Source organism: Carettochelys insculpta, chromosome 10 (genome assembly GCF_033958435.1).
Source record: "Carettochelys insculpta isolate YL-2023 chromosome 10, ASM3395843v1, whole genome shotgun sequence".
Taxonomy (NCBI): domain Eukaryota; kingdom Metazoa; phylum Chordata; order Testudines; family Carettochelyidae; genus Carettochelys; species Carettochelys insculpta.
In genome coordinates this window covers 37,040,039-37,060,524 of record NC_134146.1, presented here as the reverse complement: position 1 = coordinate 37,060,524, position 20,486 = coordinate 37,040,039, and the positions used below count along the sequence as shown (strand labels likewise).

The 20,486-nt window shown below is 42.8% G+C and overlaps 2 protein-coding genes across 2 annotated transcripts in view; one reads left to right on the top strand and one right to left on the bottom strand.

Moving 5' to 3' along the window:
• Positions 1 to 1,176, top strand: part of LRRC31 (leucine rich repeat containing 31) — a 53,377-nt gene extending 52,201 nt beyond the window's left edge. Inside the window, exon 10 of the mRNA XM_075004542.1 lies at positions 752 to 1,176. Within this exon, the coding sequence (XP_074860643.1) occupies positions 752 to 1,071 (320 nt within the window). The 3' untranslated portion in view covers positions 1,072 to 1,176. The remainder of the gene's footprint in view (positions 1 to 751) is intronic.
• A 2,551-nt stretch (positions 1,177 to 3,727) lies between these two features.
• On the bottom strand, positions 3,728 to 20,289 carry LRRIQ4 (leucine rich repeats and IQ motif containing 4). Its single transcript, XM_075004543.1, has 6 exons — positions 20,247 to 20,289; positions 16,894 to 18,012; positions 13,393 to 13,566; positions 11,935 to 12,073; positions 8,724 to 8,920; positions 3,728 to 7,242 (listed from the first exon to the last, which is right to left on the bottom strand). Exons 2-6 carry the CDS (start codon positions 17,995 to 17,997, stop codon positions 7,090 to 7,092), a joined length of 1,767 nt encoding a protein of 588 aa, XP_074860644.1. The 5' UTR covers positions 17,998 to 18,012; positions 20,247 to 20,289; the 3' UTR covers positions 3,728 to 7,089.
• Positions 20,290 to 20,486: the final 197 nt, after the last annotated feature.

Below are 20,486 nucleotides of genomic sequence, written 5' to 3'. Positions count from 1 at the left end.
TTCTAGCCCTCTTAGTTGCTGAGAAATATTGGAAAATGTGAACCCTGAAGTTTCAAAACCCAGAAATCAAATGAAAAATCTACTTTTTTAAACTCTCATGATTTTTAAGCCAGTCCATTGATTTTTAGGGGCCTGACACATGATTTTGAATGGTTGATGTTGGCAGTATGGCAATAGCTGCCTTAAAACTTTTTGGGTTTCTGTAGATCTCAAAATGGCAAAAAATCCCTAAGTCATGTTGATCTACAGACCTTACCATTGCCACCACCAGGCAAGTGTAACCAGTGGTAAATTACAGATCCTAATTTTCTTAAAGTGGACAAGACTTCAGTCTCCACCCTGGTCCCTGCTCCCCATAACTTTCCGGAATTAGGGGTGGCTCTTTCAACATTTTTACCTCTTCCAATCTCACTATAAAATCTTCCTGCCAGTTTCATTCTCTGCTTGACACTAAATACCATCCAACTGATCCATCATAATGTTGCCACATACTTTTCACAGGCACCTTTGTAATCCCTTTATGTTGCTTTGAATTGCATGTTGTAATCTTTGTTTGCAATAAAATAAACTTCGTGAGACCACTTGCAAGCATGTTTCATATCACTGGGTATTGAATCATTGCTATGCTTTATAGATGAAGGGTCTTAAATAACATAATAATAAAAAAAGCACTATTCTGTGTCCTACACTTTTTAAAATAATATTTTTAAGTATATATTCACATGTGTATTCCAATATCCATTTCTTTCAGCATTAGAAGCCAAATTTGGTCATCTAGCCAAATTACAGAAGCTAGACCTGAGTTACAATGACAGTGTTTCTGATGAAGGATGGGCCACCTTCTTTCAAGGCGTAATTGCTCTCAAAAAACTTTCAGTGCTGGATGTCAGTCTTCGGCCATCATCTTGTCGTGAGTGTGGAATGTGGTTTAGCAAGTTGTTAATGGATTTGTCAAGGCTGCCTGCATTCACAGAGTTAGGGATGCAAAGGTGGGCCCTTCAGGAATCACAGCAGAAACAACTGGAAAGCTTTAATCAAGACAATAAAAGGAATGTTCACTTTGACTATTGATGCAGGCCCTGAGCTTCTGGAAAGATGTTTCTGAATAGCACATTATGTGATTTTGATTCTGAAAAGAGTCTGTTTTTTACTAGTAAAATGTTTTTTGTCACATCTCTTGAGATAGTTCCCAAATACGTAATGTTATTTAACTGTGAAATAGTTGATCACGTTAACTCCAATTATCTGGGTAAGGAAGCTGTGTCTTTCTTATATACAAATTAACCTTTTTGAACAAGCTACATTGTAAATTTAAACCTCTTCTGCCTCCTTTGTGCTAATGCCCTTAAACATATTTGCTGATGGAATTTGGAGCACCTTATTCATAATTCAGGATTCCACACAATTGTGGACTCTGCTGTGCCAATGGCATATGGGGACCATAAAAAAACACAGCAGGTTGAAGGGCAATTTCTGTGGTAAAAGGGATAGCACAAAACCAGGGCAAACAGCTGCACACTGCCCTCCTTTTCCATCCCCCAGCATAGGGAGCATGCTAGAAATGGGAGTGAACAGAGCAGGTGTATACTTATAACTATCAGTACTGCACTTATTCTGAGTTTCCGAGTAACCCATAAGTATTTCAGTTCCAGCTGCAACAAGTTACAGGATGGGGGGGTGGGGAAGGGGGCTCTTCCTTTTTACGTGAAGGTCTGCTTCAGCCTTGCAGCTCCCTTTGTTGCTCCTGTACCCAGACAATACTTTCTCTATTGCCTCTCTCAGCAGGATCTGATCAACTGATCATTGAAAGCAAGAGCAGGGTGAGACTGTAATGCAGTGTGCTCCCCATACCAGCTGTGAGGTTAAATTAGGACAGGTGAGCCCAATGCAGCAACTAAGTTCCAAATAGAAGGTTAGGTGCCTTGGAGGCCACTAATTAGGAAAAAGTTCACTTGGAAGGGAGGTGGAAGGGCTTCTATAAAGTCCAGAAGCTGGCAATCAAGCAGGAAGTTGGTACACCTTCTCCCTCAGGTAAGGAAAGGGTCTACTAAGTGGTAGATTCAGAATATATCCTCTGAGTGAGGAATCCTAGTAACATTATGGGACAGATCTAGTAATGAAGTATGGCTCTATTAACTCTGAATTTCTATGCTTAGAAACTTTTTTCCTCAGGGGTAAAGAACTAGGGTCATTCACCTGTAGTCACTTAACTCCTGAAGGAGCCCCACCTTAGAAAGCACTTCTGTGCAGGAACTCAGCTCTTTGAAGAGTCTTTAGCAGCTTTCAACACCAGTTACCCCATAACTATTAATATCTGTAGGGGCAAAACCTGGCTAGTCAGTATGTGTAACAGCTAAATATACTGCCACACTGCTTACTCTTCCCATACTGAATTACTGTGCTGTTTACAGTGTGTTTATATGGTCCCCTTCCTTGTTTTGGGAGGCAAAACTGAAATCAACTTATATACCTGATTGATGTGGCATAAAAGTTAGTTTGCAACCAGCTTTTTTCAGAAGAGAAATTCTGTGAGGGGAGCACTGACTACTGATAGTGCTGTGTAATACAAACATCAAAAAGAAGCTAAGAGCTTCAGTTTCTGTTCCACATGACTAACATTTACTTCCTAAATCCTGGGCTCTCACTGTATCCCTTTCTAGCAATAAACATGCTATGTGAATCTTTCTTCTGACATGGCACCGTAAACATTCTAATGCTCCCTACTTTTATGTGGCACAGAAATGGAGACAATACAATGATATCCTGAAATATCTTCCTCCTTTGATATCCCCTAGCAGAGTTCAGTCCTTTTAAGTATTTGTCTGATATTTATAGACCCTCAGCTTTATCTGCTTATCCTCAGCATGGATACCCTTGATTACAATAACCTACTCTGTTTGATCTCTACCAAACATTCTAGCTCTCCTTCCTAATCTCAGAGCTGAAAGAGACCTTCAGAGGCCATTGAGTCCAGTTCCTGGCACTCAGAGCTGGATCTATCACCATCCCAGACAGGTTTTTTGTTGTTTTTAAATCTATTTGCTGCAGATCCCTAAATGGCCCCCCTTAAGGTTTGGGCTCACAACCCTGGGTTTACCAGGCCAATGCTTAAATCACTGAGCTATTCCTCCCCTGCATCAGCTCTTCCAGTCACACCTGTACCTTTCCTAATTTAAACTATTGTCATGTTTTGTTCCTATAGCAAGGTTTAAAGTGCTGGAAACATCTTATTTTGTTTTTGATTTAAAACACTGCTTACAAAGAACCTGCTTTGTATGAGCTTAACAGCAATTGTGTCCTCAGCTGACTAAAATATCTCCTACTAACCCAATACAATAGGGCTATGTCTACACTAGCCCAAAACTTTGAAATGGCCATTTTGAAGTTTACTAATGAAGCGCTGAAATACATATTCAGCGCCGCATTAGAATGCCGGCAGCCACGGCACTTCGAAATTGATGCAGCTCATTCAGACAGGGCTCCTTTTCGAAATCCCCTTATTCCTAACAGCAGATAGGAATAAGGGGATTTCAAAGTTGCCAGGGTCCTTTTGAAAAGGAGCCCCATCTGGACGAGCTGCGTTAATTTCGAAGTGCCGCGACTGCTGGCATTCTAATAAGGCACTGAACGTGTATTTCAGTGCTTTATTAGTAAACTTTGAAATGGCCATTTTGAAATTTTGGGCTAGTGTAGACACACCCTAGAAGTATTAGCATGCCAACACAAATACCAGAGCAAAATTCCATCCCACTCTACCTAACATGCCCCAGCCACTGTGCTCATCAGAAGATTATTAAATAGATAACCTCAAAGACTCTCTACAAAAGGTAACAATCTAATAATCAAATCCTTAATTATGGAATGTAGGCCCAGTGCTATGTTGGGAGCTCCAGGATGAAAGCATTCTGTCGGTCCATGCTTCTACATCCCTTCAGGGAGTGTGGCATGCTGAGGATTGCCATACCTTTGGGTTTTCCCAAAGATTAATTTCATTTTTTTATTTGATCCTCTGTCGGGGTAGGTTTTTCAAATATGAGGCAATGTCTGGGATTTTTCTGGAGTGGATGTTGAAGCTCAGAAACCTGTTTCTATACCCTGAGTGGTCCCTTCCCTGCAGCCACAGCAGCTAGTGCCTACCTACCCTGGCTCCTGGGCTTGGGAAGGGGAGGGAGTCCTATAGAGAAGTACTGACTTCCAGCTTGTGCTACTGCCTCAACCAGCTGCCCTTGCATCATGACAGGGAGCAAACTGCCCCTGGTCTTGAGAATGAGGCCCCAGTGTCTCCTCCCAGCATCTCCACTATTCTTCACAGTACACGCACCACTCCAATACCCCCTGCAGTCGAGCATCCAATCTGCTCCTTTTGATGTTAATCAGCTTGACCATGTGCGTGTGCTCTCTTTGGACAACAGTGAAGACTCTGTGGTTAGCCAACACTGCAGACCTCGGAGAGCCCCCAAGAACCACAAATAAAGTGAGGCACTGGAACTAGGTTTTATTGTCGTTGATGTATGGTCTCCAACCCCTGGGGCACTTAGCTTAGGTGTCTACAGTTTTATGTTGGTGCTTACATATGCCACAACAATGGCCTCAGTATATTTTCAGGAGGCCAGAATGCCCCAATACTGTCCCTAAACCGAGCAATACATTCAGTGTGAGATGCACTTCTATACTCAGGTACAAACAAGTTACATACATATTACATATCCAGATACAGCCCCTTCATTCTAATACATCTTCTCTCCCCACTCCCCGACGTAACTAGATCTACCCATTAACTTGTGGATAGTGGTGGTACCATCAAAACAACACTGTCCATCATGGTGTCATTATAACCTGTTCCTGAACTTGGGTCAGAAAGTACCTGGTGCTAAGCTGTTATCTATGGGGAGGGTATGGGGAGTGCATGGTACCAAGCACGATGTGTTTATGTGTATCACTTAGCACTTTGGGGTAATGTTCTGATCAGCCCTCTCTCTGCCAAATTCCTGTGAGCAGAATCTATCTAGCTCATAGTTTTTGCTTTAACCCTATATTATTCAGGCTTGAGGTGTTTTAGCTAAGCATTAACCATGGTTTGGAGCCTTTAGCCTTATACCAAGCCTGACTGTCAGGCCATCATTACCACATTCCCCCACTTTTTGTCTTTCTATGAGGAGGATGTTTACCCATTGTCCCTGGAAAAAAAAGTCATAGACTGAAGGTGACCCAGTGGGCTAAACGCTGTTATATGGACACCTTAGTTTTCCAGTCTACACACTCATGCTCCATTTGTCCCAAAGTTTGCACATTCCCTTGTACAACTGACGGACAGATTTTAGTTGATTAGAACCGATTTTGATTAGTCCCTTATGGTGGGCCTGGGAATGTTATGTCTGGGGCCATCACCACAAAGTGGGATAAATGCGTTCAATGACATGAGGTAGCTTTGGCCATTGTGTATCTTTTTGAAGACAAGGGCTTTTCATCACAAAGATATGTGCCCATATATGCTTATAACTAGGTATATAAAGATGATTTATGGGTGCTTTGGTGATATGCAGAGGATATTGCTATGTAAACAGGGATAGGAGATGTGAGTAGGGCTATGAGATATTAGACCCTCGTTCATGCTGGCTAGCAAATTATGTATGTCCAGCTGTAATGTTTTACAGGAGGAAAGAGCATTTTAGTAGCAGTGTTCACACTGCTGCTTGGCCAAAAGGCATGGGAACCAATTTGAATTGTGCTAGTAATGAGTACACAAAACCCAGTATCATTGGTAATACATCTATTCCCTTTTTAAAGCAAAAATTGTGACAACTTTTTTGCACAAATCTAGACATTTTTTAAAATAAAAGTAGGATGGTAATGGAGATATTTATATTTCACCTAACTAACATTCCCCATTCCTCATTTCATGTGTAGTATTGCTCTGTTCAGTGCTACTGTGCTATGTTTTGCCCCAGAGTTGGCTGTGCCTCAGTGATGAGCCAAGTGCTGTATAAGGCCATGTGTATGCTTAAAACTCTACAAGAGTGCAGCCAGACCAGTGCTATAGCACTTCCATGCAGACTACCTATGTCCGAAGGACAGGTTCTCCTGTCAGTGTAGGTAATCCATCTGCACAAGAGGCAGTAGCTAGATTGACTAGAAGAATTATTACATTAACATGATGCTAGTTACACTGTGGGCTAGGTTGATACAGCTACATCTCTTAGGGATATAGGGATTTTTTACATCCCTGAGAGAAATAGCTATATCGGTTGTAAGAGTCATCAGCTGTATGAGAAGAGATTAAAAGACGAGGGCTCTTTAGCTTGGAAAAGAGACAACTAAGGGGAAAATGATAGAAGTCTATACAATCTTGACAGTTGTGGAGAAAGTGCATAAGGAAATATTGTGTACTGCTCCACATAACACCAGAACAACAAGGAGTTGCACAATGAAATTAATAGGTAGCAGGTTTAAAACAAATGAAAGGAAATCCTACTTCATGCAACACAGCCAACATGGGGAACTCTTTGCTAGGAGACAGTGAAGACCAAATTATAATAAGGTAAAAAAGAACTCGATATGTTCCTATAGGAAGGTTCGTCGAGGTCTATTAGCCAGGATGGACAGGGAGGCAATCCCAAGCTCTGGGTGTCCCTAGCCTCTGTTTGCCAGAAGGTAGGAGTAGACAGTGATATTCTGTTCTGGTCATTCGCAGTGACACAGGCCACTGTCAGGATACTGGGCTAGATGGACTATTGGTCTGACCCAGCATGGCCAGCTATTCTTATGAAAATATTAAACCATTCTCATTACAGGAGACATGAATTTTAAATCATTTAGTCAGCAGAGAGCTCCAAAGATACAATTCATTTGCAGTTAGTTAACTGCCCTGGTGTTTTGCAATGATACAAATTTTCCCAAACTTATTTAACTGGAGTAATTTTCACACATGCACAAAACTGGTCATACAACAATCTGTTATATTTTAATTGCAATGGGTGGTGGTCTGTAAATTTTAGTGTTGATTATCCCTTATTTTCTTGCCTGTCTCTATATCTGCATTCCTAATGTATAAGGGCTCTAAATAGCTTGATGTAGAAGTCATATGGAGAACTACTGCTTTTTGCCTTTTGCACCTTTGCCAGGCTTTTCTTTCCCCTTTTCTTTTCCTTTCTTTTCTTTCTTTCCTTTCTTTAGCAGTTTTTGAAGCTCAGCAAAAATTCCAAGCCCCTTCCTCACCATCTGCCCACGCCACCAAGCCTGGATCTGAAAGAGAGAATAAAACAATACTGTTACCTAGAAGAGAAGAAAATGACATCGGACAATTGAAATGAGCACTACATCTGCTAGTATTGTGCACTATGTCTGCAAAAAGCTGAATGCATTGAGGTCTTCAGGAGTAAAACAGTTACATTCATGACGGGACTAAATTAAGAGGATCTGCCAGCCAATAAAATTGTATTTTCCTGATTATTTCCCCATGATATTTTAAAATTAGACTAAAATTTCACAAAGAGAGGGAACTCTCTCATTATCTCGACTCTTCAGTTAAAGTTAAATGAAATCATCTTCTTCCCAGATTTGGCTTTTACATTAGCTCATGTATCCACAGCCAATTTGGACCCAGCTAATGGTCCTAGGCTGGGCCCAGAGAAGGGGAAGTTGTTTCTCTTCAGATGCTGTGTAGCAATGTTTTAGAAATAGTAAGAGAGAATAATGATAGGAAGGGAAGAATTTGAAGTACTGGAGAATCAGGGACTGAGCATTTGCCCCTTCTCCGTCATCGCCATCTTTTGAGCAACATTTGTCTACTGCAGGGGTGAGCAGTATGTGGGCCAGAGGCAGTTCAGCCAGGTTAGTCTTTGGCAGACCACTGGCACTTCATTTACCTGCACATCCACAGGTATGGCCACTTGCAGCGCCCACTGGCCACATATTGCTGTTCCCAGCCAACAGGAGCTGCAGGAAATGGTGCCGTTGTCCACGGTGCTTTCTGCAGCTAACAGAAGATGCAAATCGCTGTAGCTGCAGATACTCAGGTAAATTAAAGACTGGTGTCCTCTCATGGGCTAACCCTGATGAACTGCCTCTGGCTTAATGTCTGCCCCTCCTCTTCTCCCCACTCATGCTGTAGACTGAGCTTATAATAACCATCTAGGGCAGTGATACTCAAACCTCGGTAATTCAGGAGCCAATAGCAATCATCATTATCCAAAAGAGCTGCAGCAGTGTGAATTCACTGTTTCATTTTATACATATCACAGCAAAATGATGTCCTAATTTTTTTTCAGGAAGAAGGCTGCTTTTGAAAATGGGATTTTATTTCAAAAGAACCCTGTCTACACTGCTGTTTTCCTTTTGAAAGACTCCTTTGAAAATGCAATTATACAAATGAAGTGTGAGATGTAAATTGGCACTTCATTTGCATTTCTGATTTGCCTCATTTGTGTTCCCCTTTTGAAAGGGAACTGTAGGGTAGACGCAGCTTCTGTGTCTCCAGGCTCTATGGGTTTGGAACTAGAGGATGCAGTTTATAGCTTCCTCCCCAAGCAGGAATTTTGGATTAATGGATCCGTATTATGGACCTGTGGCCAGTCCCCATCTGGCAATGAGACTGAGACTCCGTAACACACAATCAGTATCTGCTGATCAGAGCTGACACAGAAGAATACTGCTGCATAAAACACTGGGTTAATAATAATAATAATAAAGTTTGTGCAGTGACGTAGATCTCTTATGCCTTGTACCTTTGTTGCCATGGCCTTTTGATGCCTCTTTTCCTGTAAATATTCCCAGATAGCCACGTTCCCTTGGTTGCACACCTCAGTTGGAGGGTCTGTCATAGGATTCCCATCCAGCAAGATAAGCTGGAGCTGCTGAAGACTGTCCAAGTTTTCTGGAAGTTCAAACAACTGATTGTTCTGAATAAACAATTTTCGCAAACCTGAAAAAATAAAATCACAAAACTGCAAAGCACAGTCCAATAATAATCTGGAGTGTTTCCCTGGGGTGTGCTTACAATAAAACAATACATTGCAGTGGTATGAAATATTTGCACTGTGGCCCCTTATAGGCTAACAGAGATTTTGGAGCGTAAGCTGTCGTGGGCAAAGACCCACTTCATCAGATGCATGAGTGGGGGTTCCAGAGGAGGGTCTAAATTTATAGGCTCGTGAAAATCAGCGAGTCCCAGTCAAGAGGAGAGCCACATATCTGAAGTGGCATTCACATTACAATGCACGGGCAATTTCTCATTCAGATTTTCCCACTTTCTCACCTCTGTTGGAGATGAGCCACATCCACTATGATTTTATTAGCACTGATGTCACATTTCCATCTCTGTATCCCTTTTTTTTCCCCTTCAGCATCTCAGGAAGTGAGCTGTATCTCACAAAAGCTTATGCCCTAATACCCTAATAAATAATTACCTATAGTCCCCAGCTCAAACCCCTCTAATGCTTTATCAGCAACCTGTACCAGAACATGATGATATGCTCCGAGAGGCTCTGGGTGAGAGGCCTGTTTGCGTCTACAGACAATCACCTAACCTCAGGAAAATTCTCACTAGCAACCACAAGCCATACCACAGTAATGCTAATCCTGGAACTTTTCCCTGCAACAAACTCCATTGCCAACTTTGTCCACATATTTATTCTGGGGACACCATCACTGGACCTAACCACATCAGTTACAGGACGATGGGTTCATACTCCTGTACCTCAACCAATGTTATATATGCCAGCTATGCCCCTCTGTTATATATATTGGATAGCTTGGACAATCACTTTGCCAAAGAATGAATGGATATAAAGCAGACAGTAGCAATCTGAATATACATAAACCTGTCAGTGAGCATTTCAGTGGAATGGGCCATACTGCTAAAGACCTGAGAATACAGCCATGTCTACAAATGATTACTAATGAGGTGCTGAAATGCATATTCAGCACTTCATTAGCATGCCGCCAGCTGGGGCTCTTCGAAATTGCTGTGTTTCGCTGCTGTGCAGCTCGTCCAGACAGGGCTCCTTTTCGAAAGGACCCCGGGAACTTCGAAATCCCCTTATTCCTGTCTGCTGATTCTATCTGCTGATTCCCCTTATTCCTATCTGCTCATAGGAATAAGGGGATTTCGAAGTTCCTGGGGTCCTTTCGAAAAAGAGCCGTTTGGACAAGCCACACAGCAGCGAAACACAGCAATTTTTCGAAGAGCCACAGCCAGCAGCATGCTAATGAGGAATTGAATATGCATTTCAGTGCCTCATTGGTAATCTTCGAAACGGCCATTTGCATGGCTGTTTCCAAGATTTGGGCTCGCGTAGACGTAGCCTATATGTCTTAAGACAAAGAGACTCTAACACCAGATTACGAAGGGAAATGTCTGAACTAGAGTTTGTGCTCAAATGTGATACTTTGCTACTTGGCCTCAATAGAGATAGTAATTACCTTACACATTACAAAGACAGCTTCCCCATCTTTCATATTTGTGGTGATCTCAGGCAGGACACTTACAGTAATTCTCTCCCCTTTCCCACCTTTCCCCCACTTCTGTCCTTTGTGCCTGATTTGTTGGTTTTCATTTTTTTTCATTTCATGTCAATTTTTTTGTTTTTCCATCTCTCTGTTATATAACTGGCATGCCAATTCACCAGTATAGCACTATCTCCAGATCTGAAAGGCTACGTCTACACTAGCCCCAAACTTCGAAATGGCCATTCAAATGGCCATTTTGGAGTTTACTAATGAAGTGCTGAAATGCATATTCAGCACTTCATTAGCATGCGGGCGGCCACGGTGCTTTGAAATTGATGCGACTCATCCCGACGGGGCTCTTTTTCAAAAGGACCCCGCATACTTCGAAGTCCCCTTATTACTGTGAGCAGATGGGAATAAGGGGACTTCAAAGTAGGCGGGGTCCTTTCGAAAAGGAGCCCCGTCGGGATGAGCAGCACGGCGGCGAGCCGCATCAATTTCGAAGTGCCATGGCTGCCCGCATGCTAATGAAGCGCTGAATATGCATTTCAGCGCTTCATTAGTAAACTTCGAAATGGCCATTTGCGTGGCCATTTCGAAGTTTGGGGCTAGTGTAGACACGGCCAAGAAGTGGGTCTGCACCATGAAAGCTCATTACTTAAATTATTTTGTTAGTCTTTAAAGTGCTACATGAGTGTTTTTTGTTTTGTTAAGATACAGACTAACACAACTACCTCTCTGTTATTACCCTAATAAATTTTACTCTTTAAAGTGCCACAAGAAGGGTGTTATTGATGTTCTGCCTTTTTATTTCCAAATTAATGAGTTACATGTTACTAGATTTGGACTTAAAGTAATTGAAAGAATACAAAACTGTTTTTCTCCTATAGCAGGAACTAGAAGAAAATGTCACTTCCGAAATGATATACCATCCTCAGGTGATTTGCTGGCAATAAGAAACAGACTTTGGAACTGGTGAACTTAACACATGATCCTCTAAGCTTAAAAGACACTTGTTAGCCAAGGCTGAAGCAGGCTTATTGACCTCTATTTGTAGCCCAACCACCTCTAGGAGAGGAGAGAAGGCCACACTGTGTGGGTGTGGGTTACGTAAACACCACCTACACTGCATCTGTGCCTCATGCTCCGGAGTTTTGTGAAATAGCATAATGCTTTCCTGATAAGAAAACCCCAAGAATTGTTAATTGTTGTACTTTGTCATCAATTGACCAGTTTGAAAAATCAATGGCACTTATATATGCAGATATAACTTTCCTGTGGTTAATATCTATTCTATATGGAAAAGTCTTCAACAGACTAACAGACAATAAGAATTTCTAATTATACGGCTTTCTAAAGCTAGTCTCTCATTTGGCCCAGGAAAGGTATCTGAATGGGTGAAAAGAGGAAGATTTTTGGACTTTGAAACCCCTGCTTAAATCTGTGCCCTGCCCTTACAGACAGAAATGCACAGGATTTTTTTTTCACCTTGTACTTGACATATGGAGTCTGGCAGTTCTTTAAGGAGGTTGTTGCGACAGTCAATTATTTCTAAGTTGCTCAGCAAGCCTATAGAAGGTGGCAAGTATTCCAGACAATTGTTCTCTAGGTACAGCTCTTTCAGATTCTGGAAAAAATGTTTTATTTAAAATAAAAAAAAAATCATGCACATTATTTCTTCCTTAAGTTGATCACTGCACAGTGCACAAGTGAACACCAGCAAAATGCAAAGCGTAAAACTGACAATAGCACAGTTGGGTGCTCAGGTACTGTAGTAATGTGTGATATAACTGCATAAATTAAACTCAGAGAACGGTGCTGTACTTCTAAAGTGCAGCATGACCTATCAAAGCATGAGGATTTACTTCCCTTGCCCTGGTTCATAGTAGTGCACAGGCACTCTCTGTGGTTCTTTCGCCAGTCCTGCATGCTAGAAACCTCTTGAAATGCAGAGCCACGGCTCTGCAGGCAGGCAGAGAGAAGGAAAAATATGAATTCCATCTGCAATTGTGAAGCTGCTTATTGTCGAGGGGTTGGTGGTGGCTGATCACCCAGTAAAACGTGGGTTTAGCAATGCTACATCCCTGTTGTAGAGGCCCAACACGTTTTATGGGATTAGAAAGAGAACATATTTCACACAAGGAGGTGGAGATGATCTACATGGCATAGGTTTGAGATATATTTGTTTTAGGCCCTTCAACTTCAAAATCTGTTTATTACACTTATTTTACCCAATCCTGACAGCTCTCAATGGGCCCAGTTTTGCAAGGCTCTGTGTGCCTTAAATGGAAGCTTAACACACTCAGGCCTCTGTGCCTAATCCCACTGAAGCCCATGGAAAGCCCATTTGTGGAAGGCCTGCAGGATTAGGCTTCACACTCTTCAAACAACTCAGTTTTATTGTAGTTCTTTGTGATACCAGGCAGCAGAGCTGTCGTGGCCTCAGGATGTTTTGGGGTGGTCACCACAGGCCCTGCGTTTTGAGGGGGCCAGGCAACAGCTGCCTTGGCCATCCTATGGACAGGATTCAGGGCATCTTGGAGGATTACTGGGTGGCCTGGCATAGGGCAGCTGAAGGGGTCACCCCCCAACGGCCTGCACTCACCACAGCGGTGGGAGCTGGGGTGGCTTGGAAGCCTCATCTGCTCTGCACTGCTGCTCTCTCCCAACCCAGAGCATTCCATTTCACCATGATGGCAGGAAGTAGAACACCCAGCCCCCCATAATCCACATCGCTATCTCGCATTGCTCAGCGGAGAGGACTTCAGCAAGGGGGCAGAACAGGAGTGCGGTTTGAGGCGGCAGGGATAGAGCAGAGGTGGGGTCTGGCTGGCGGGGGGGGTTGCCCTGGGGCCCAACCCTGGGGTGCTGGGGGACGGGATTGCCTCTGGCCCTATTCCCCCCTAGGTATGGCCCTGCCAGCAGAGTGGTTCCTGTTATTCCTACCTGCAGTTTGCTGATGTCCCCTGGTAGCATCCTGAATTTGATCCCTTTATCTTGTCCCAGATATAACTTTTCTAATGACTCAAGGAGAAAGACTTCTTCTGGAAAGACACTGAATCTGTTTCCAGTCAGACCAAGGCATTTTAAGTTACAGAGTCCTGTCACCTCTGGAGGTATCTAGGTATGTTCCAAAACATACTATTTTAAAAAAAGACACATTTATAGCCATTAAATGCAGTGTTGTTGTTACCTGTTTGCTGCTCTGGAAAATACTCTTTCACATTACTAAGGATCAATGAAGAATTACATGTTGGACACATTGTATTATACTGCCAAACTATGGCTGAAATTTTTGCAACATTTCCCTGCTATGCCCCTTACTGAAAGGTCTCTCTGTCTGTAAACTGTTATCTAAATTAGGCTAATTCTTAGCCTATGTTCCTTTCAGCAGTGAAATGCAAGGGCTTCTCTTGCATTTGCCAATCCCTCTGAATGGACACGTGCATTAGAAGATAGTTTAAAATGTTAATTTGGCATATTTGCATAATTTACCATTTCCACAAATTTAGCCTTCATGGAAAACTAACACAAATCACAGTCTCCTGGCAGATGATGGGGAGATAGCACTAAATCACCAAAGAGAAATGTATTCGTTGCCCTAAGAGGAAGACACCCATTATTGTTATTCATATATTGATAGAGTTCAGCTGTATAACTGTCCCCTAGGCTAGCATCAGATAACGGATCTACAAGCGTTAACAACGTTTTACATTCACTGTGAACTTGCCAATTGCTCTATTTTACAGAGTAGGTCACATTTATTGATACTGGGCAAATGTAATTCTTATCCATTATGTCAGAAAAATATAGGAATAAACATAACTGGGCTCTTTTAGCTTCTAATTTCTACTCTTCAACACACCCTAGCTTTTTTAATGTTTGGGTTCTGGTTCCTTTTTTCCTGACGGAATATTTTCCTGTCAGTGGCAATTGGTTACTGGGGGAATGAGGCTCTGATACACCTCAAGATTAGGAAACTAACTTGGCAAACGTAATAACTATCAGTAGTTTTATTGCCCACAAGTTTAATAAGCTACTGTCCGTCACTCATTCACTTAAATGGCTTTGAGAACGTGTTATCATAGCAACTGCCTGACTTTGGGTGGTGTGTAACAGTCATAGGCACTGAAACTATGAGTGTTCCAGGGCTGGAGCACCCATGGGGAAAACTTTGTGGGTGCTGAGCACCCACCAGCAGCCAAGCTCGACCTCCTGCCTCTCACCTACTGGTGGCCTTACTGACCAAATCCCACTGTCCCCTACCCTCCCTGTGCTTCTGGAGCACTGTAAATAGCTGATCTGCAGCATTCCAGAAGCACCAGGGGAAGGAGTGGGCAGGAATGTACTTGAGGTAAGAGAGGGGAAGGGGTGGAAAGAGGAAGAATAGGGGCAAAGGCTGGGGGGAAAGGTGGCGGTGGGGCTGAGGAGAAGGGGGTTTTGAGGGACGTGGCCTGGAGCACAATGGGGATCCAACACTCACCTCCCCGCCACAGGTAGAGGGATGTCAGTGTTTGTGATACCAGTGTCCCACATCACAAACAGCTTGTGCAGAGTGCCTTATAATAGAGGTGGCCAAACTGTGGCTGGTGAGCCACATGTAGTTCTTTTAAAGTACAGCTTGTGGAGCAGCTCAGTGTTTCAGGCCCACAGTAGGGTGGTGGGGTGGGGGACTCTTTTGCAGTGAGTACGTGTCTTGGGGCTTCACCCCTGCAGACAGGGTTTGCTGGGGCTTCAGGGCAGAAGCCCTGAGCCTCAGCAGGTGGTTCCCATGGAGGAGAAGCCACAAAGCCTCCACCATCCCACTGTAGGACTGAAGCCTCAGTCCCTGGCAGGCATTCTGAGTTCTCACACTTCTGAAGGTGATTGTCTGCAGCTCAAAGGGTCAGTAAGTTTGGCCACCCCTGCCTTATAATGAACACTGCATAAGCATAAAAGAAAACTCCAAAGTAAAGCACTGACATACACATCTTCCATATCATAATTCCTGGCAAATCTCATCTCCTATCCTTACTGAAGCCAAGGTGTGGCACATCAGTAGCTGCGTGGACTTCGTTGCAGCCTGGGGGCCATCGAATACTTAGCAGTGAATGGATTTGTGATGCCTTGGGATACAGTTTCAAGATATCATTAATGTTAAAGGAAAACAATGAATAATTAGAATACCTTAGATAGCTCCTGTTATCATCCTGTAAACAGGTACTGTAGATATCTAAATAGATTAAAAATTAAGTGGCAGGACAGATTCCATATTGACGCTCATTGCATGGGGCTAGTCAGAACAGTGGGAGGTGGCAGGTTAATGATACCTAAATCCATGGCCTGGTAGAGAGGAGCCTGAATCATGGTACACACATCTCTGAACAGTAATGAAGGAGAAATGAGAGAGGGAAGGTAACTGATATTGCTCCACAGCTTCCCCATCCTGTGGCTAAGGTGGATGAGGCCATCCCAGCAAAAAGGCATGTCCACAGGGTGAGAAGAGGAGTAACAATAGGAAGTCTCACTGTGTGGGAGATTGGAAACATTTTGGCCTTCTGCAGTGGGTAGCCCAGCCCTCTTCCCTGTAAAATAAGATTCAACTGTTACAGTGGTGCTTTCCAGGCAAAGATCTTGCAGAGCTCTGCAAAGGTGAGTGTGTGTCAGCAGCTGTTTTCCAGACCAAGAGACTGAGGCAAAATGAGGTGAAGTGACCTGCCCAGGATCCCATAGCTAGACAGTGGCAGAGCCAGGAACAGAATCCTTTGCTTTCTGCTTCCCCAGCTTGTGGCACCTCCATGTGGCTGTGTTGCCTGGCATAGTGGTGTCTGGGGTTTGCTTGCCATAGAGAGGCTTATATATTCTTAAGTTATCAGGTCCTTGGAGCCAACTTTTGCAGTTCTTGCACTGATTTGTATTACAGGTTGAACCTCTTTCATCTGGCACCCTCAGGATCTGACCAATGCCGGACGAGAGAATTTGCTGGACCATGGAAGGTCAATATTGTCTGGCATATTACCAACATTTCCACTGCTAACTGGGCTCCTAGGAGTAACTTACAGCTAAATAACAGCAGAAAACATGGAGAACCAGGACTGGTGGCTATAAACAAACTTTATGGAACCACAGAAAACTTGGCCACATCCATGATAAGTGGTCATCAGGCTAATTAAAATCATGCCGGATTATAGAGGTTGCCGGATGAGAGAGTTCTGGACTAGAGAGGTTCAACCTGTACTATTAGTGGTATTAATTATCATAGTACCTAGGAACCCCACTCATCGTCCAGGACCCCATTGTGCCAGGTGCTGTACAAACACAAAACAAAATGATGGATCCCACCCCCAAAGCATTCACTTACAATTATTTCCCTACATTGCAGAGTCAAGTATTTCAAACTATTACATTTGAGAAGCATATTAGCCTAGTGTATGTAGAACCCCAGGCCAAAAATAAAGAAAGCAGTACCTCATGTATTTGATTATCATCCAGTGACAATATTTCCAGATTTTCCATAGCACAAATCTCTTTAGGGAATTCATCAAAGAAATTTTCACTAAGATCTAATATCTTGATACAGGTTAATCTGGTAAAGGAAGATGGTAGCATTTGCAAGCCAGTGTTTTTCAGGTAGACAAGGCAAAGGGATGTCCAGTGGCAAATCTGACGAGGAAACTTTTCCAAGTTGTTACCAGACAGACCAAACTCATTCATTTCTGTGAGCTGTTTGAAGCTAGGAGGGAGTCTACGCAGCAGGTTATTAGACAAATCGAGCATCTTCAGTCTCTGACAATGATGCAATGTGTCAGGGACTGATAACAGGTTATTGAAAGCTAAAAATAACTTCACTAAATTTGTCAAAGAGACAATCTCTTCAGGGACAAAACTCACTAGATTTTGTTCCAGATCTATTATTTCCAGATTAAGAAGCTGACAAAGCTCCAGAGGAAAACTTTCAAATCTGTTTTTTTGCAGGTAGATCTCTTTAAGTTTTCTCAGATTCACTACTTCTTTAGGCAGATGCCTTAGCTTATTGGCAGAGAGTCCAAGCAGTTCAACATGATGGAGACATTTACAGATTTCCACTGGGAACTCATCCAAGTTTACATCATAGAGCCTGAGCTGGCGAAGAGTCTGCAGTTTGCTGATGATATGCAGTGACCTGGAAGAGAGTGGATTGCTACTTAAATCTAAACTCTGAAGATATTTCAGCTCCCCAAGTTCTTCACATATGTCGTGTATGTAGTTCTTATTCAGATAGAGAACTTTCACCTTTTGAAGATGATGGATGTCTCCAGGGATGCTTTCAATTAAGTTTTTTTCCAAGTGCAATTCTTCCAGATCCTCCAGTTCGAAGATGTGTAAAGGGATAGTTGTCTGTTGCTTATTAGCTAGATCAATAAAAAATATCCGATCTGTAACGTGTACAGGTAGAGCTTCTTTCTTTAGTTCTTTTGTCACCTGTGTTTCCTGTGAAATCCGCAAACTGTCATTCTCAAGATTTGTAGTGTCTTCTCTTAAGAAATGAACATTCACTGTGATAGCATCAAGGTTCTGCTGAAAGTCAACCATCTGTGCTTATTTTAACTATAAAAGAGAAAAAATAAGAAATCAGCAATGCTCCAATTTTAACCCACTTAGATAACAATAAAAGGATGACATAGATCAATATTTAGGAGCAGATTCTGAACTCAGATGCACCCATGCAACTGAAACTGAAGTTACCCACTGACACTGAAACCTTGAATGAATGTAAATGATGCCGTATTTTGACCCTTAGGCTGAGTCTACACGGTGCTCCGCCCAGCGCTGCTGCTGGCAGAGGTAAGCAAAATAAGCTTCTTGGGTGTGCCATTTGCATACTCCTGAAGCTCATTACCATAGCCCTGCAAGAGTTCAGCATCAGCAGAAGCGGGTGCCGGCACTGCAGAGGCCATGTGGATGTGCCTCTGCCGGCTAAACCTCCTCTGTCGCCAGTCCCTTATGCCTCAAATGTTTGGGCAGAGCACCATGTAGACATAGCCTTAGTGTATTGGTAAAGGCACAAAAGACCAAATTCTTTGGCTGAAGCACTATTAAAATAATTGGAAATGCCGCTGTTTACACCAGGGCTGAATTTAGTCCAGTAAGCCAGAAAGTTCTTGATATAAAATTATATGGGCCAAATTTTGTTCTCAGCTACACCAGTGTAAGTTTGGTATAAGCCTTTGAAGCTAATTGAGTGACAGCAATTTCTACAAATGTAACTAAGAGCAGAACTGGCCCTCTATTGTCAAGTGATTTATTTTAAATTGAATAAACAGTTCTTACATGGTCTGTTTTGAAATAAATTCAAGACCTCCCTTGCAGTAAGTTTTATGGTGCAGATCCTCATTTGGTGTAAAACAGCTCAGCTCCATTGAGCTACAGAAGTTTACACCATCAGAGGTGATCTGTTCCTACTCTTAAAATGTTTTCAGTACGGATCAATTTGAATTTCTTCTCCCAAAGTTCAATGTTTCTTCAAAGTTTCCCATTTACTCGAGCAGCAAAAAGTGATACCTCCTGGAAATTAGATTTTTTATATTGTTAAAGGTCCTGATTTTCATATTCTGCTAGTGCACTGGAATTTTTGCTCAACTACCTTAATTTCAGTGGGAGCTGATGAACCTAAGCAGCATCATGCCTTTATAGGCTCAAAGGGAACAAAACACTTAACTTAAAGCATGTGCCTATGTGTGCTTTGCTGCATCAGAACAATATTATCCACACTTAAGGATAAGGATGTGTTAAATGCTTTGCTGAATCAGGACCATGCAGTTGTTCTATGAGTTTTGTGTAACAGGCACCATGTTGTATGTGCATTTATGTTTCCACTGCCCCTAGCACTATGGCCCCCAAATCATAGCTGAGGCCTCTGACCACTAATCCATTAAATAATAATTCAATAATCTCAGAGTTTTACAAATGATATCACCATTTTACATGACACGTTACTTCTACAGGTTCAGACCAATATGGACAACCTAAGTGCCATCTGAATAATCTACTACATATTTAAGAGTGAGCGTCTGCCTCTCTGAGTCCTTTTGTTCAAGAACTCCTACGAAATGGTAAGAGCTAAAACTGCCAAATTTGGTATGCTTCCCCTTATCATAACTTACAGCAAGATCGGGGTTTGGTTGTGCCAGGAAAATGGGATATGCATGGTATACAATTATTTCTCATCAAACAGAAAGGGAGGGGTCTGGGTAGCAGGGACAGTTCTACTCCAGAATGACAACAGGGGAGCAGCAGGCAAGCACCTTCTGACAGCCTCACAAAGTTGTGAAGCAGCCAGCAACTGGGCAGCATGGACCTCGCTGCCCCCAGGAACAAAGCCTGGGGCTTGGGCAGTGCAGCCCCCTCCTACCCTGGGCCAGTCCAGGGAGCAGCAATTGGTCACCACCACCCCCGCCCCAAACCCTCCACCTCCAAACCCCTGCACTGATTCCTGCATCCCCCTACCATCTGCCCTGAGGGCCCCACCCACATCTCCAAGCCCCTGTCCTGTGTCCTGCACTCCCCACACCCCAAGCCACTGCCCTGAAGAACCCGAGCAAAGCCCAATAAATGTATATGTGCATTTAAAATTCGAGGGTTGCAGAATGATACTAATAAAGGAACATGGGAAATAACTGGAAGAGGAGGTGATTAGCTCACTTATAGCTAATGTCTTAAGCCTACTGGGGTGGATCTCACAGTACCACAAGTTGACAGTTCAAAGAGCAGCAGCAGAGAAAGAAATGGGAGAAGCCAAGAGGGCAGTAGCTGACTCATGTACCTCTACATCATAATCTCACCTGGACGGATGTCATAATCCCAAAGATGAGCTGTTTGCGAGCACCACTGGAGAGAGGAGAGAGGAATAAACAATACACAAAATAATAAGTGTATAGAGAAATCGAATTAAGAATGTCTGTTGTCCCGGTCTCATAAAACAAGAACAAGTGGACAACCAATGAAATGGAAAGGCAGCAAATTCAAAGCTGATATAAGGGAATACTTTTTTACACAAGCCATAATTTAAACTGTAAAACTCA

What these genes read in the sequence shown, in the direction of transcription:
- LRRIQ4 (XM_075004543.1), bottom strand. Translation starts at nt 17,997, where the DNA reads ATGGTTGACTTTCAGCAGAACCTTGATGCTATCACAGTGAATGTTCAT. An exon ending in GGGACATCAGCAAACTGCAG is followed by an intron (nt 12,074 to 13,392) that starts GTAGGAATAACA and finishes CATTTTTTCCAG; the next exon opens with AATCTGAAAGAGCTGTACCT. An exon ending in CTCCATATGTCAAGTACAAG is followed by an intron (nt 8,921 to 11,934) that starts GTGAAAAAAAAA and finishes TTATTTTTTCAG; the next exon opens with GTTTGCGAAAATTGTTTATT.